This window comes from Coregonus lavaretus (genome assembly GCF_964263955.1).
Source record: "Coregonus lavaretus genome assembly, chromosome: 19".
NCBI classification, from domain to species: Eukaryota; Metazoa; Chordata; class Actinopteri; order Salmoniformes; family Salmonidae; genus Coregonus; species Coregonus lavaretus.
This window is the reverse complement of record NC_140006.1, coordinates 36926654-36944342: the sequence shown is the minus strand read 5'-3', so window position 1 is coordinate 36944342 and position 17689 is coordinate 36926654. Positions and strand designations below refer to the sequence as shown.

At 43.5% G+C, this 17689-nt stretch overlaps 1 protein-coding gene across 1 annotated transcript; it reads right to left on the bottom strand.

The window, feature by feature from the left end:
- Positions 1-443: 443 nt before the first annotated feature.
- LOC311147064 (calponin-2-like) lies at positions 444-9195 on the bottom strand. Its single transcript, XM_084183682.1, has 7 exons — positions 8915-9195; positions 4035-4156; positions 3667-3733; positions 3165-3302; positions 2709-2825; positions 2109-2255; positions 444-1901 (listed from the first exon to the last, which is right to left on the bottom strand). Exons 1-7 carry the CDS (start codon positions 8975-8977, stop codon positions 1599-1601), a joined length of 957 nt encoding a protein of 318 aa, XP_084039808.1. The 5' UTR covers positions 8978-9195; the 3' UTR covers positions 444-1598.
- Positions 9196-17689: the final 8494 nt, after the last annotated feature.

Here is a 17689-nt window from a genome sequence, read left to right as displayed (position 1 = left end):
CCTCAATCCCATCAAATACCTTTGAGAAGAATTGGAACGCTGACTGCGAGCCAGGCCTAATCGCCCAATATCAGTGCCCGACCTCTCTAATGCTCTTGTGGCTGAATGGAAGCAAGTCCCCGCAGCAACGTTCCAACATCTAGTGGAAAGCCTTCCCATAAGAGTGGAGGCTGTTATAGCAGAAAAGGGGGGACCAACTCCATATTAATGGCCATGATTTTGGAATGAGATGTTCGTCAAGCAGGTGTCCACATACCTTTGGACATGTAGTGTACTTCTCTATTCCATCAGTGACCCAAATGACTCAAAACCCCATGCCTACAACACTGCATTTTTCACATACCATGAAATTAGTATGTTAGGCGATGGAATGCAGACATTGTTTATGCCCTATTTAAAGCCACATTAATTAATGATCGTAGCCTAAGTTATGACAACCATGTAACTAATGAGACACCTTTTAATTCTAACTAATTGACACATCAGGCTGTTTTGTATACAATGAATGTCTTTATTACACTTTATTCACACACATGTTTCTATTCATAATGAAAATATGGATCCAAAGAAAAGCACAAGGAATGTATATAATAGCAAAAGTAGTAAGAGCAAATATCCCTTCAGAGTCGGTACAATTTTTTACAGAAATATATAAATAATCACTTTGAATGACAGAGTTCAAAATCTAAAATATGTTTGGTCCCCTTATCAATCATCAGTGAATCCATTAAAACATTATACAATGAAGAAAACTTTGACAAAACGAATCCAGTATCCAGCTTGGAATGTTTGAATGTTTATTTTTATTTTTTATACTCTAATCCAAAGAAAATAATCTTGGCTCCAGTTGTTCTGGTTATGCAAACAAAGGAAATATTTCCTCCAAAGAAATTATATGGTCGGCATACATAAAAAAGTGCACAATTTTTTTCCCTCGGTCCAAACAGATACTACACAATATATTGTTGTCTTTTATATTACCAAGTAAAAATACTGAATGGATACTAACAATTACTACAAATTCACATTCTTATTCACATCAATTAAGATCATATAAATGTATATAGGTTACATTCTCAATATGACCTTTAGTACAATGATGGGTAAATTCCAACTATGGAACAATCCATTTTTTAACTGAGGATTTTTTATAATTGAATCCTATTGGATCCAATATTTGCCTGAAGATAAAAAATAATTGGTATAAATGTTATCCCTTTAAATGTACCAATTTACATTAGTTGGCAAACATTTGTCGAGGGGGAAACTGGCAAGAGGGCTTTGGCACTTTACTAAAAGCTAATCACTGGGATATAAAAGCTAATCTCAGCTCAGACACCAGTACTAGCTTTAGTGGTTACACTTTAAAAATACATAAGCATAGCCATTTCAACAGGAATATAAAAACCTACTAATGCATAGTACATGTGAGATATGTGTAACATTGGTCCTAACCAGCACTTAAATGAGGGCAAGAGGGCACTATTGTCCAATCCCAAAAGGATATCACCCAAAAGGTGGAAAATCCTATGTAACAAATAACTTTGAAAAAGCCTTCCTTGAGGTTTCTTCTGTTTTCAACCAGCACAACCCCCCTTTTAATAATCTGTCCCCTCTTGTTGGTACACCGGCACTGCTTCATCTTTGTATTCTTGGTAACCCTCGTCTTGGTAGTCAGGGACATATTCGGCCCCGGCCCCGTTCTGCTCCTCCTCACCCTCCTCGTTCTTGGGGCAGTACTTGGCGTCATAGATCTGACGACCCAGGCCAAAGTTCTGCCCGCTCTGGTTGGCGCCTGCGTTGGAGCCCATCTGCAGCGACATGGTGCTGTTGTCACATTTGTCTGTGCCCAGCTTCTGGTCGTAGATGGCACGGCGGGTTCCTGGAGCTGTCATACCAGCCTGAAGAGTAGAGAAAGATGAATTAGTTAGCAGTGAATTCAAACATGTAGGAATTAAAATAAACAAGAATCCATTAGTAATAGCCAAAGTCTACTAGCACAGTATTGATACCTTGATTGAGTTTTAAGACATGGTGAAATGAATGAGAACTTTGTTTGTCAGAACCATTAAGCTCTTGTATTGTCTTTTCTACACATGGACTTTTACCTGGCTGGCCCCCTTGTTGGTGCCCATTTGCAGACTGATGGTGGAGTTGTCCATGGGGGGCAGGATGTGAGCCTTGGGGTCGTAGAGGTGCCTCCTGGTGCCGTATGCGTTCATGCCCGCCTGGCTGGCACACTTATTCGTCCCCATCTGCGGAGAGAGACAGATATCAGTTATAAAAGGAAAACAGCAAAGGATGAGTGGAAAATTACAACCCCCCTGTGATGGAGACTTTCAGACAGACTGCTAATCCCTGAGTATATATCATCAAATTAACAATAGTCTTCTTGGCTGAAATAGAAGTTATGCCAAAGGGCTTATAAAGGTTAGGAATCATTAATGTAACCCTACATGCAACCCTTCAATAAGAAATATCCTAAATTAATAGAAGTTATGGCAAGATTCAATGAAATATGAGTTTTACAAGAACAATAGCATGAATGCCAGTGTGTCTCTGCCTTAGCCTGTTATAAGGCTGTTAGCTATATATCTTAGTCAGCTTTGCTACTGATGTTTTGTTTGGCAAGACGGCTAAAGAGCTGGCAACAGCAAAAAGAACAACATGCTCCTCAGTGGTATCACTGTCAACACATTCCCTCTTGCCTGCAGTCCGATGACACACTGTCCGGCCTTCATCTTCTCCTCGTCGAATAGCCTCTCCTGTTTGTCTGCGTACTTCACCCCAATGTCCACTCGGGACTGGCAGCCTTTGGTCTTGGCCTGCAGGTGAAAGTGTACAGAAATCCTGACACTGTTGGATACCTCAAGATATTACTGGACACAATAGTAGGAGCTTATTCAGGAGGGTGCTGTATTTAGATCCCGCTTCTGACACCATATGTTGAGGAAGACGGGACACCATTATGTTAGCTTCAGGAACATCTTTACGAAGACAAAACCTGACATGTTCTACAGAGCATTACTGCAAGGTCAAATGATTAATGCAAGTGGAAATTACACAGTTAAAAATACAGACGTTAAAATACAGAAGTTGCTATTCTCATGAGGGATGCAAGCATAAAAATCAGTTTCTAAAGTTTTTAATACTGAAAGTCTTACCGTGCCAGCGAGAGACAGCAGTGTGCTCTGGACCTGGGTCATGTTCCCACTCTCAAACAGGTCATTGGCCTCAAAGATATCATGGGGCTTCAGGCCGTACGTTTGGATGGATTTGATGAAGTTGGTGATGTTCTCCAGCTAGATCCAGACATAGTGCATGAAATGATAAGATGAATAAAGAGCTTCTCAATAATTGCATGAAGGTAGATTTTAGGAAGTCACACCTATAACGAGGCTATCATAACAAGCCATTTAGCTAAAAGGATATCTCTGGCACACCGAGGTCTCACTATATTTCATATTCTAAGACATTTTCTATTTCTGTACACTCACTACTTCAGAGAAAGTTGCAGCTCTAATAAAAATCTACCTCTGCTTTTAAGCTAGTAAAAAAACAGGCTTGGTCAGCACAACAGCTCAGATATATTCTCTAACTGTAAAACCACCTGGTAAAGTACAGATCAAGTCTGTTCATGTAGAGAGAACAATCCAAGCAGCTCACCTGATGCCAATTCATGGTGGACGAGTTGATCTTTTTCACAGAGCCAGGTTGAAGTTTGTTGATCAGTCTAGGGGAGGAAGAGAGTTTGCTTACTTAGACTGCAGTACCTCATAGGCAACAGAAGGAATCAGAGGAGAAAATTGTCTATAGTACAGTAAAACCAACAGCAATGAGGACAGACAGGACATATGCTATGGATTGTATTATTTGATGTATTACGTTGTAGCTAGCAGAATGTTTATGATTGATGTTGTCTTTGGTTAAATCCATTGGCTGGTGCCATAGAATTTCTAGCTTTGTGGGTCAATAAAGCCACATTTTACACATAGGGACATGATGATGGATCCTGGCCCTATTTAGAAACGTACTTGCATAAGATGACGCCATTTTTCAGGCCTTTCTGGAAGTCTTCCCCGATGACACATCCTGTCGTATCCTCGATCCAGACCTTTAGCTCTTCCTCTCTCTGAGGGTCGTACTTTCCTGCAATCTGGAGAGGGGGAAAGGTCAAAATTCATTATAGGAAACATTCACGTCTTGGGAAAGTTTGCACAACCTAAACACCAACACAATATGTGCAGGTAACATGCAGGTTACACTTTATTTGACAGTAATGTTTCCACTGGTATTTATGAGAAAACTATTTGAAATGGGTACTTCAAATAATTCTACACAATTGGGAACTACCTGGTACCTAATGGTGGCCATTGCTGCTTGTTTTAATGAATCCCAAAGGAACAAACAAGTTATTCATAGGTTATTACTGTGCACCAGGTACTTTCCATATAATAAAGTGCTACCAACGTACACTACCAGTCAAAAGTTTGGACACACCTACTCATTCAAAGGTTTTTCTTTATTTTTAATATTTTCTACATTGTAGAATAATAGTGAAGACATCAAAACTATGAAATAACACATATGGAATCATGTAGTAACCAAAAAAGTGTTAAACAAATACAAATATATTTTATATTTGGGATTCTTCAAAGTAGCCACCCTTTGCCTTGATGACAGCTTTGCACACACTCTTGGCATTCTCTCACCCAGCTTCATGAGGTAGTCACATGGAATGCATTTCAATTAACAGGTGTGCCTTGTTAAAGTTAATTTGTGGAATTTCTTTCCTTGCGTTTGAGCCAATCAGTTGTGTTGTGACGAGGTAGGGGTGGTATACAGAAGACAGCCCTATTTGGTAAAAGACCAAGTCCATATTATGGCAAGAACAGCTCAAATAAGCAAAGAGAAACGACAGGCCATCATTACTTTAAGCCATAAAGGTCAGTCAATCCGGAGAATGTCAAGAACTTTGAACGTTTCTTCAAGTGCAGTCGCAAAAAACACCAAGTGCTATGATGAAACTGACTCTCATGAGGACCGCCACAGGAAAGGAAGACCCAGAGTTACCTCTGCTACAGAGGATAAATTCAATTGAGTTAACTGCACCTCAGATTGCAGCCCAAATAAATGCTTCACAGAGTTGAAGTAACAGACACATCTCAACATCAACTGTTCAGAGTAGACTGCGTGAATCAGGCCTTCATGGTCGAATTGCTGCAAAGAAACCACTACTAAAGGACACCAATAATAAGAAGAGACTTGCTTGGGCCAAGAAACACGAGCAATGGACATTAGACCTGTCCTTTGGTCTGATGAGTCCAAATTTGAGATTTTGGTTCCAACCGCCGTGTCTTTGTGAGATGCAGAGTAGGTGAACGGATGATCTCCGCATGTGTGGTTCCCACCGTGAAGCATGGAGGAGGAGGAGGTGTGATGGTGTGGGGGTGCTTTGCTGGTGAATCTGTCTGTGATTTATTTAGAATTCAAGGCACACTTAACCAGCATGGCTACCACAGCATTCTGCAGCGATACGCCATCCCATCTGGTTTGCACTTAGTGGGACTATCATTTGTTTTTCAACAGGACAATGACCCAAAACACACCTCCAGGCTGTGTAAGGGCTATTTGACCAAGGAGAGTGATGGATTGCTGCATCAGATGACCTGGCCTCCACAATCACCCGACCTCAACCCAACTGAGATGGTTTGGGATGATTTGGACCGCAGAGTGAAGGAAAAGCAGCCAACAAGTGCTCAGCATATGTGGGAACTCCTTCAAGACTGTTGGAAAAGCATTCCAGGTGAAGCTGGTTGAGAGAATGCCAAGAGTGTGCAAAGCTGTCATCAAGGCAAAAGGTAGCTACTTTGAAGAATCTCAAATATATTTTTATTTGTTTAACACTTTTTTGGTTACTACATGATTCCATATGTGTTATGTCATAGTTTTGATGTCTTAACTATTATTCTACAATGTAGAAAATAGTAAAAATAAAGAAAAACCCTTGAATGAGTAGGTGTGTCCAAACTTTTGACTGGTACTGTATGTGTGGGAGTATTTATCATCAATTGATGACTTGGTAGTGGCCGGTTTTCATTGCCAGAACCACAGCAAGAAACAATATAATGGTTTGTGTGTGTTGATAGTTTCTCTCAAGAGTTTATTATGGGCGGCCCCAAAACCATGATTCACAGTGTGTTTGTGTATGTTTCACAGTCTCAACCAATGGGGATAACTTTGGGTGTTATTGTAACAGCCCTTACAGAGGTGACACTGACATGAGCTCAAACACAAAACGCGCACACACACACACACATCCTGTTTGGTAAACCACTTAAATCTCCTTGAAGCACAGGAAGGTAGCTGCATGGTATTGGGGCGAGTTAAACTTTATGCAATTTGACACTGCAGAGACTGCATTCCTTGTTGAGAGGGTGTTTAAAGTGTTATCCTGATTTGTAAATACTTTGAATAAATAATCACAGAAATAAGTGTGAAGAAGGAAACTGGCACTAAAATCAACATTTAGAAAACGTCTATTTAGAACTGTAGTGTAGATCTTACTATGAAAATGATACTACAAATAGAAATGCAACAACATTGCAATGTCAGTACAGAAAGTAATTGTTTTAATGGCCTCTATAGTATCTCTAAACAATGCATTCTGAGGTTGAAGTTAAAAATACATACCAAAGACTGTGTGAGGAATAGGGTCAAAATATTCTCCACAAATTTCCCTCCAAGGCTAAAATGTGCAGCGGAACTTCAAGTACAACCGAATAAAGGACTTCCTGGGCAAACCGGTCCTCTCATTATATATTTGCTTCATTTAATTATCCCCAAATTAAAACAACATTGACTGCTTTAATTGCCCACAAGACATTTGAAAGATGTAATTTAGAGAGGCATGGTGAACTCAAGGAATTCATCCCGCGGCGCAATTTAGGTCATGGGGAATGACTGTTGGGACTCCGAGTTGAAAGAGTTTAAATCAAATGGAATGAACATGGACCACCGCTACGTTCTCAAAAAACATATTTGGTAGTCTTGTTGGAATTGAGCCACTACAAGTCTGGGTTAACCATAATTTTACCTATCATCTAAAATGGCAAGGGGCCTAGTCAAGGAGTAAAAGCTCCTTGAATAACACACTTCAATACCTCACATTGCATTGCATTCCTACATCATCAATGGCAGGAAATACCAGAGACAATGGACATCATTCATTGGTATGAGAGGAAACCAACAGCTTTACATCCACTTGGCTACCCGTACATTGCGTTCTGAGGACCAATGGAAAACTGTAGGAATGGGACCCCTTGCCAATATAAGGACTCAGCCAAGGAATGCAAACAATAAATCAGCTGGTGGTCTAAAAGACACATTGCTATGTCTCAGACACAGAAGAACATAATGCACATTTATCTGCTATGTGTCAGATAGAGACTATAATGCACTTTTATCTGCAGTTAAACGGATCAGGGTAGTAATGTGGGGACCTGAGTATTCTTTTGTATAACATAACTTGGAACATGATGGGTAAAGTTTGTTGTTTATGAAGGATAAAATAGAAAATGATATTATATTAGTCATTATTCTCTGTTTACATAAGTAAAGAGCCAGGTTGGGGAACTTTGCAGAGCGTTTCAATTCCATTTCTCCTATTACACTATAAAAGTGTAACACACGATTAAATAAATAATAATAATCATAATAAGTACAGGAACACAAAGGCTCCTCCAAATCTTTAAAGTAAATGTGATAAAACAGTTATATTTGGCCCAAGGGGTACAGTAGTAGGTTAACTCCTGGTTGTGCCATTGACGTTTTGGATGGAGGACATTTATAGATAGATTAAGTTTAAGATCACTTAATTGGTTAATTGCACACAAGGTCCAACATAAATTTGACTTTTACCCAACCCTCTGAAAGACACACATAGAGGGGCTGCCACACTGGCCGCGCTGGGAGCTGTTGTTGTGGGGGGTAAGTACCGGCAGGCAATGGCATATATAGGATTTGATACAAGAAACCCAACGGTTGCCAGCTCACTTCCCGAAAGATTTTTCCAGTCGGACCCGGGATTCGAACTAGCAATCATCCGGTTGCTGGCTCGCCTCTCTAACAGCTATGCTACCTGCCACCAGAAAACACTGCCACCAGAAAACACTGGCACTGTCTCCTGTCAACGTTCACTTTTGAAAGTGCATATGTTCTGAAAGAGAACATATTTCTATTTGGATTGTTTTGTGAAGCCATTTGTCAAAGTATGCACGTAGGCGCAGTGCGCACTACAATAGCCATTCACCAAGGCCCCAATCCACCCCAGCGCAGGAAGCAGCAGTTGTTCTCGTGATAGGACAGTGTGACCTCTGGATGGGTGACATCAAACTCAGGGACATGGATGGATGGATGTATGAAAGACCTACAACACTATAGAGTGTTGTACTGACCAGTTTCTCTATGTAATGGGACCGTATAGAGATTTTAACTTGCCACAAGGAAATCTACATTGCCAATACGGGCAACGCCCATGCTTTTCTAAGCGCTTCCCAAAACTAAACCAACAACTTAAACCAAACTAAAGTTCACTTTTTATTTGTATCATTCTGTCATATTAATGAACACTATTATCAAACATATATGCATAGTGCACAGCCGGTAAAACTTGTAATTTGACAAAAGTCTTCCTCTTTATTTGTCATTCCAAAAAGTAGCTTTGCCAGTTCCACGTACTATTAAATACCTTTACACTCAGCAGAACATCATAGCCCATGTAGCCTAAAAGACTTAGGCCTACACATTTTTCAATAAATAAATACAGTTTTCCATAATAAACCTCACCATAGGCTACAGTATAGGCTACTACCATAAGGCAAGTGATTCATTAGCACTTTCCGTGAACACTTACCTTGCTTTTGACTTCTGCAGAAAACCCATAAGCAGGACCTCTGTTAAATGATGAGCCAGACATGACTATGAACGAGTTATTTTGTTTTTCGTATTGATACTTTGTATCAGTTTCTTTGTGCAAAGCCTTTTATTTTCGTGTCTCTTCCAGTTAAACTCCGGAGTGAACTAAATACTTCCTTTCTTTTTTCTTACAACCAATAGAAATGCTTACACGAACTTGTACGGTTCGTTGATCGATTTTAGGCTCCACCTTTCCCTTTCTAAGTCTAAATCGTGACTCGTGATTGATATCAAAAAGTCCTTATATGGAAGGAAAGTCCCAAATTCCTGAATGGTGGGAGTATCCTATGGCCACACCAGTAGTTGGGGAGTCTTGAATCACCGTCGGGAAAAGTTTGAGTAGAGGAACTACCAAATTGAGCTACTGAATGACGTAATGATACTATTATTGAACTACATTTTTGGAGTGTAAAGGACCCCCTTCGCTCGTTCAAGGGTTTTGACCCATTTTGGAATTCTGAGAATGTTAATAGCACTAGTAGGCTACATCCAAATGAGAACATAGTTAAAAATATTAATTATGACATTAAACAATTAACCAAATATTTTAGTTTAGCCTAGATAAGACACATTATCATGATTCATGTGTTATTACATTGTTATAAACCACAGTTTCATAAAAACACTGATTTAAAAAAGTCAAGTCAATTCAGTGTCCATTTGTATCACTTCAGTGACAGTTTGGCTGCATTTAAAGAAAGGTAGACCAATTCTGATGTTTTTTCCACTAATTTGTCTTTTAACCAATCACATCAGATCTTTTCACATCAGCTCTTCAGAGCCAATCTGATTAGTGAACTAAATATCAGAATTGGGCTGCCTGTCTAAACGCAGCCTTAGTGTGGTTGTCAATTCAATTTGGTTCAATAGAGTATTTGGAATATTATCTTGATGATCAATGACATTACACTACTTTGTCTCAAATGAAAATGGCATACTGAACTCATTTGGCTACCCTACCAACAACTGTATCCAACATCCTTAGCCCTATTCAGTGTCATAATCAATTTCGTATTATTCTGTAAGTAAATCTGAGACCCTCCATTTAGTATGATATGTTATGTTTCGTATGGTATTAATTTGTGAATGTCCATCACCCATTTCGTATATTATATGTTACGAATTACAATATCGTATTATATGTTAGGAATTTACAAAACGTACAATATGTTACGATTTTGCAAAACATACTATATGTTGCGAATGTGTAAAATGTATGCTATGTTACAAATTCTAGCTAGCTGGCTAACGTTAGCTAGGCTAGGAGTTAGGGTTAAGTTTAGGAGTTACAGCGCCTTCGGAAAGTATTCAGACCCCTTGACTTTTTCCACATGTTGTTAGGATACAGCCTTATTATAAAATTGATTACATTGTTTTTTTCCCTCATCAATCTACCCACAATACTCCATAATGACAAAGCAAAAACAGGTTTAAAGAAATGTTTGCTAATTTATTACAAATATCACATTTACATAAGTATTCAGACCCTTTACTCAGTACTTTGTTGAATCACCTTTGGCAGCGTTTATAGCCTCAAGTCTTCTTGGGTATAACGATACAAGCTTGGCACACCTGTATTTGGGGAGTTTCTACCATTCTTCTTTGCAGATCCTATCAAGCTCTGTAAGGTTGGATGGGGAGCGTTGCTGCACAGTTATTTTCAGGTCTCTCCAGAGATGTTCGATCAGGTTCAAGTCCGGGCACTGGCTGGGCCACTCAAGGACATACAGAGACTTGTCCCAAAGCCACTCCTGTGTTGTCTTGGCTGTGTGCTTAGGGTCGTTGTCCTGTTGGAAGATGAACCTTCGCCCCCAGTCTGATGTCCTGAGCGCTCTGAAGCAGGTTTTCATCAAGGATCTCTCTGTACTTTGCTCTGTTCATCTTTCTCTCGATCCTGACTAGTCTCCCAGTCCCTGCCGCTGAAAAACATCCCCACTGCACGATGCTGCCAACACCATGCTTCACCATAGGGATGGTGCCATTCAGAAATATCAGCCCACAGAGAGAAGCATGAGATTGAACTTCACACAACTTTCTAGAGCAGTGGTCACCAACCGGTCGATCTTTAAGGCATTCCTAGTCGATCACCAAACATTTCTGTAAAAAAAGCCTTTTTATTTTGTTTGTCTCGGGCTGTTGGCAGTAGGTGCACCGATTCAGCTGCCCTGCGCGCCGGGTAGTCGAACTGTTACCATTTTTACCAATTTTATGTGTCAGAAGGTACAAACTCTGCCTTCCCGGCAGGGCCAGAAAGCAAATCAAGTGCACTATAGGCCTACCGCTGGCCAATCGGATGGCTCAGATGACCGTGTCTGCAGTAACGTAGCAGGCATAAAAGAAAGCTACAGCAAAGTTGATACTGTGAGATTTCAAGATTTCAAGTTCTTACTCAGCACTGTCAAAACATTGTATTCAATACTTTTATAAGCCATAAAATGCAAGTTTTTCCTATTTCCACTCAGTGCTACAACAAGCACTGCAGCAGTAATTAATGAGTAGGAAAGTGTATCTATAGGTTTGCTTTGATGTTATTATTAGCGGCTTGGGTCTTTTTTAACATCAAGGAATATTTCACTTTCTCTGTTCATAGGAGTAACAACATGAATTTGTGCATGAGGCAGAAATAATACGGTGTGACTCGAGTTTCGCCATCAGCTGGAAGACTGTGTCCCTTTTTGGTCATTGTAAGCAGAGGAAAGGGAGAGCGGAGGGACGCTGAGAGGCGGACCCTCAGTCTGCTGCTCTCTCCCTCTGCTGAGACTGACCATCAGATGCAGGCACCACCAGCCCAGTAAAATAAATTAAAAAGCACATTATTTAAATGTATGCTCACTCAGCTGTGCTTCACAAGTAATACAACAACGGATCTATTACTGGTGCGATCATATAGCCTACCTCAAATTTTGAAATATATACACAAAATAAAGGGAACACTTAAACAACACAATGTAACTCCAAGTCAATCACACTTCTGTGAAATCAAACTGTCCACTTAGGAAGCAACACTGATTGACAATACATTTCACATGCTGTTGTGCAAATGGAATAGACAACAGGTGGAAATTATAGGCAATTAGCAAGACACCCCCAATAAAGGAGATGTTCTGCATGTGGTGACCACAGACCACTTCTCAGTTCCTATGCTTCCTGGCTGATGTTTTGGTCACTTTTGAATGCTGGCGGTGCTTTCACTCTAGTGGTAGCATGAGATGGAGTCTACAACCCACACAAGTGGCTCAGGTAGTGCAGCTCATCCAGGATGGCACATCAATGCGAGCTGTGGCAAGAAGGTTTGCTGTGTCTGTCAGCGTAGTGTCCAGAGCATGGAGGCGCTACCAGGAGACAGGCCAGTACATCAGGAGAGGTGGAGGAGGCCGTAGGAGGGCAACATCCCAGCAGCAGGACCTCTACCTCCGCCTTTGTGCAAGGAGGAGCAGGAGGAGCACTGCCAGAGCCCTGCAAAATGACCTCCAGCAGGCCACAAATGTGCATGCGTCTGCTCAAACGGTCAGAAACAGACTCCATGAGGGTGGTATGAGGGCCCGATGTCCACAGGTGGGGGTTGTGCTTACAGCCCAACACCGTGCAGGACGTTTGGCATTTGTCAGAGAACACCAAGATTGGCAAATTCGCCACTGGCGCCCTGTGCTCTTCACAGATGAAAGCAGGTTCACACTGAGCACATGTGACAGACGTGACAGAGTCTGGAGATGCCGTGGAGAACGTTCTGCTGCCGGCAACATCCTCCAGCATGACCGGTTTGGCGGTGGGTCAGTCATGGTGTGGGGTGGTATTTCTTTGGGGGGGCCGCACAGCCCTCCATGTGCACGCCAGAGGTAGCCTGACTGCCATTAGGTACCGAGATGAGATCCTCAGACCCCTTGTGAGACCATATGCTGGTGCGGTTGGCCCTGGGTTCCTCCTAATGCAAGACAATGCTAGACCTCATGTGGCTGGAGTGTGTCAGCAGTTCCTGCAAGAGGAAGGCTTTGATGCTATGGACTGGCCCGCCCGTTCCCCAGACCTGAATCCAATTGAGCACATCTGGGACATCATGTCTCGCTCCATCCACCAACGCCACGTTGCACCACACACTGTCCAGGAGTTGGCGGATGCTTTAGTCCAGGTCTGGGAGGAGATCCCTCAGGAGACCATCCGCCACCTCATCAGGAGCATGCCCAGGCGTTGTAGGGAGGTCATACAGGCACGTGGAGGCCACACACTGTCACGTTCGTTGAATGACGGGTCAGACCAAGGCGCAGCGTGATATGCGTACATGTTTATTAAACTTAACAAACACACGACAAAACAACAAAGGAAACGTAACGTGAAGTCCAAGGAGTGGAGCCGCTGACCGGCACTGGATCAGGCACCGGTGGAGCGGACTGCTCTGGCTCCGGAGTGGAGCAGCTGACCGGTGCCGGACCAGGCACCGGTGGAACGGGCACGGGCCGTGCCGGACTGGACAAACGCACCACTGGTCTGGTGCGAGAAGCAGGCACAGGCCGGACCGGACTAGGAACACGCACCACTGGCTTGGTGCGAGGGACAGGAACGGGCCGGGCCGGACTGGTGACGCGCACCACTGGCTTGGTGCGAGGAGCAGGAACAGGCCGGGCCGGACTGGCGACGCGCACCACTGGCTTGGTGCGAGGAGCAGGAACAGGCCGGGCCGGACTGGCGACGCGCACCACAGGCTTGGTGCGAGGGGCAGGAACGGGCCGGGCCGTGCCATACTGGGAACACGCACCACTGACTTGGTGCGGGGAGCAGGAACGGGCCGGACCGGACTGGCGACACGCACCACTTGCTTGGTGCGAGGAGCAGGACTGGGTTCCTTTATTAACCCCCGCTCCTTCTGCTGCCTTACCAGCTCCTCTCGCCGTGCCTCTACTCTTTCCTTCTCCCTTTTAGCCTCCTGTAGCGCCTCCCTCTGACCGAATAACTCCCGTAACATGGTGGCCTCCTCTCCTAACCTGCAGATCCGCCCTTTAACGGCCTCCTGCTGCCTCGTCGTCCACACCGTGTGCCCCCCCAATTTTTTTTATTGGGGTTACCTCTCGGGTCTCCGTCGTCGGCACTGTTGGCGTCGTTTCTCCTCTCCTACCTGGGCATCCTCCTTCATCGCCTTCCGATAACGGACGGCCTCCTCCTCCGTAATTCTCCCCCAAATTGAGGAGGACATCTACTAATGTAACCTCCTGTTGAGTCCCAGGCGTTTGCTCCTTCTCGGCACGCTGCTTGGTCCTCGTTTGGTGGGATCTTCTGTCATGTTCGTTGAATGACGGGTCAGACCAAGGCGCAGCGTGATATGCGTACATGTTTATTAAACTTAACAAACACACGACAAAACAACAAAGGAAACGAAACGTGAAGTCCAAGGTAGAACACACAACATACCTTACAAGGAACAAGATCCCACAACTAGACAGTGCCAATAGGCTGCCTAAGTATGGTCACCAATCAGAGACAACGAGCGACAGCTGCCTCTGATTGGGAACCACACCGGCCAACATAGATCCACACATACTAGATCGACAACATAGAAAAAGCACAACAAGGAATATACACTGTCAACGTTTCCCTTTACTGTGGCAATTGTGATCGAATCAACGCAATATTAGTCACTTTCAATGCAATATACCGAACAAAACAAACTATGCAAGAGATTTTGTTGTAGGCAGAATGCATCGGAGTAGGATTCTATTGCATTGACAAGCACTCCTCAGCCCGGACGCCACACAGACCGGTGCGGCATAAACAAATCAGAGCTGCTGTAGGCCTATATGCAAATAGACCATTGCCATATATGGATCTGTGCCATTTACTTTGAACTGGACTGTGTTTACAGCATAAGTGGTCGTGAGTAGATGCGCTTGTTTTGAGTTCAAAGCAAGAGCTGCATGTAGCCACGTGTGCACATTTAGTTCATATCCTTTGCTAGTTAGTGAGTTATTAGCCCAGTTATAGATCATTTGTAGTCAGAAATAGGGGAGTGATTGCTTCCTACAAGAGCACAAAACTTGTATATTTCTAGACATCTTTGAAAAGCGAGTCAGGTAAAGAGCTTATTTTTTGTCTTAAAGGGGCAGTGTTGTATTTTGAGACAGGCTTGAATAAGCTAAGTAGCCAATAGGCAGAGGGTAGCATAATTTGCCTGATTCACTGTAATAATGGTATGGGAATAATAATGCATTTTATTTTGTAAAGTGGTTTCTTGCATCAAACAACACAACATTTTCAGTCACCTCCTTGTCTGAAGGACAAGTGGATGAACAGGTTAATGTCAAGCCCTGCATGTTTTGTTTTTTGAAAGTCTTATGGAATGTAGGCCTACATTGACCACACATTGGCTGCTACTGTAGGCTGACTGATAGAACAGCTATTTCCATGATGGTAGGCCACTTTGGTAGACCTACATTATGATCAAATAGCCAATAGCCTACATGGCCACTGTTAAAACTAACTTAAAGCGGGTACAGCCTCAGTGTTCACAGTAAACGTGCGCTGGAAGTTGCACAGAATTTTCACAAAGTTCAAGTTTGCGCTCAGCAGACCTGAAATTTGCTCAGTGATTAACAATATTAGAGGGAACATTGGTTGCAAAGTAGCAAGTAGCTGAAAAGTTGCTAATCTCCCTGATGAGATTCGAACTCACAACCTTTCGGTTGCTAGACGTTCGCGTTAAATGCCCGACCAACCACCCTAATTTTGTTTTTGCCTTAAGTAACCATCTGTCTTATGTAACCACAGCAAACGTAGCATATCATCCAGAGGCAGCGCTCCTAGTGGCCGGGGACTTTAATGCAGGGAAACTTAAATCCGTTCTACCTCATTTCTACCAGCATGTTAAATGTGCAACCAGCTGAAAGAAACTCTAGACCACCTTTACTCCACACACAGAGACGCGTACAAAGCTCTCCCTCGCCCTCCATTTGGCAAATCTGACCATAATTATATCCTCCTGATTCCTGTTTATAAGCAAAAACTAAAGCAGGAAGCACCAGTGACTCGGTTAATAAGGAAGTGGTCAGATGACACAGATGCTAAGCTACAGGACTATTTTGCTAGCACAGACTGGAATATGTTCCGGGATTCCTCCAATGGCATTGAGGAGTACACCACATCAGTCACTGGCTTCATCAATAAGTGCATCAATGACATCGTGCCCACAGTGTCCGTACGTACATACCCCAACCAGAAGCCATGGATTACAGGCAACATCCGCACTGAGCTAAAGGGTAGAGCTGCCGCATTCAAGGAGCGGGACTCTAACCCGGACGCTTATAAGAAATCCTGCTATGAACTCCGATGAACCATCAAACAGGCAAAGAGTCAATAAAGGACTAAGATTGAATCGTACTACACCGGCTCTGACGCTCGTCGGATGTGACAGGGCTTGCAAACTATTACAGACTACAAAGGGAAGCACAGCCGCGAGCTGCCCAGTGACACAAGCCTACCATTCGAGCTACATCACTTCTATGCTCGCTTCGAGGCAAGCAACACTGAAGCATGCATGAGAGCATAAACTGTTCCGGATGACTATGTGATCACGCTCTCTCCGTAGCCGATGTGAGTAAGACATTTAAACAGGTCAACATTCACAAGGCCGCAGGGCCAGACGGATTACCAGGACGCGTACTCCGAGCATGCGCTGACCAACTGGCAAGTGTCATCACTGACATTTGCAACATGTCCCTGACTAAGTCTGTTATACCAACATGTTTCAAGCAGACCACCATAGTCCCTGTGCCCAAGAACACTAAGATAGCCTGCCTAAATGACTAACGACCCGTAGCACTTACGCCTGTAGCCATGAAGTGCTTTGAAAGGCTGGTCATGGCTCACATCAACACCATTATCCCAGAAACCCTAGACCCACTCCAATTTGCATACCGCCCCAACAGATCCACAGATGATGCAATCTCTATTGCACTCCACACTGCCCTTTCCCACCTGGACAAGAGGAACACCTACGTGAGAATGCTGTTCATTGACTACAGCTCAGCGTTCAACATTATAGTGACCTCAAAGCTTATCACTAAGCTAAGGACCCTGGGACTAAACACCTCCCTCTGCAACTGGATACTGGACTTCCTGACGGGCTGCCCCCAGGTGGTAAGGGTAGGTAACAACACATCTGCCACGCTGATCCTCAACACGGGGGCCCCTCAGGGGTGCGTGCTCAGTCCCCTCCTGTACTCCCTGTTCACTCATGACTGCATGGCCAGGCACGACTCCAACACCATCATTACGTTTTCCGACGACACAACCGACAATGAAGAGACAGCCTATAGGGAGGAGGTCAGAGACCTGGCCGTGTGATGCCAGGATAACAACCTCTCCCTCAATGTGATCAAGACAAAGGAGATGATTGTGGACTACAGGAAAAAAAAGAGGACTGAGCACACCCCCATTCTCATCGACAGGGCTGTAGTGGAACCGGTTGAGAGCTTCAAGTTCCTTGGTGTCCACATCACCAACAATCTATCATGGTCCAAACACACCAAGACAGTCGTGAAAAGGGCACGACAAAGCATATTCCCCCTCAGGAAACTGAAAAGATTTGGCATGGGTCCTCAGATCCTCAAAAAGTTATACAGCTGCACCATCGAGAGCATCCTGACTGGTTGCATCACCGCCTGGTATGGCAACTGCTCGGCCTCCGACCGCAAGGCACTACAGAGGGTAGTGAGTACAGCCCAGTACA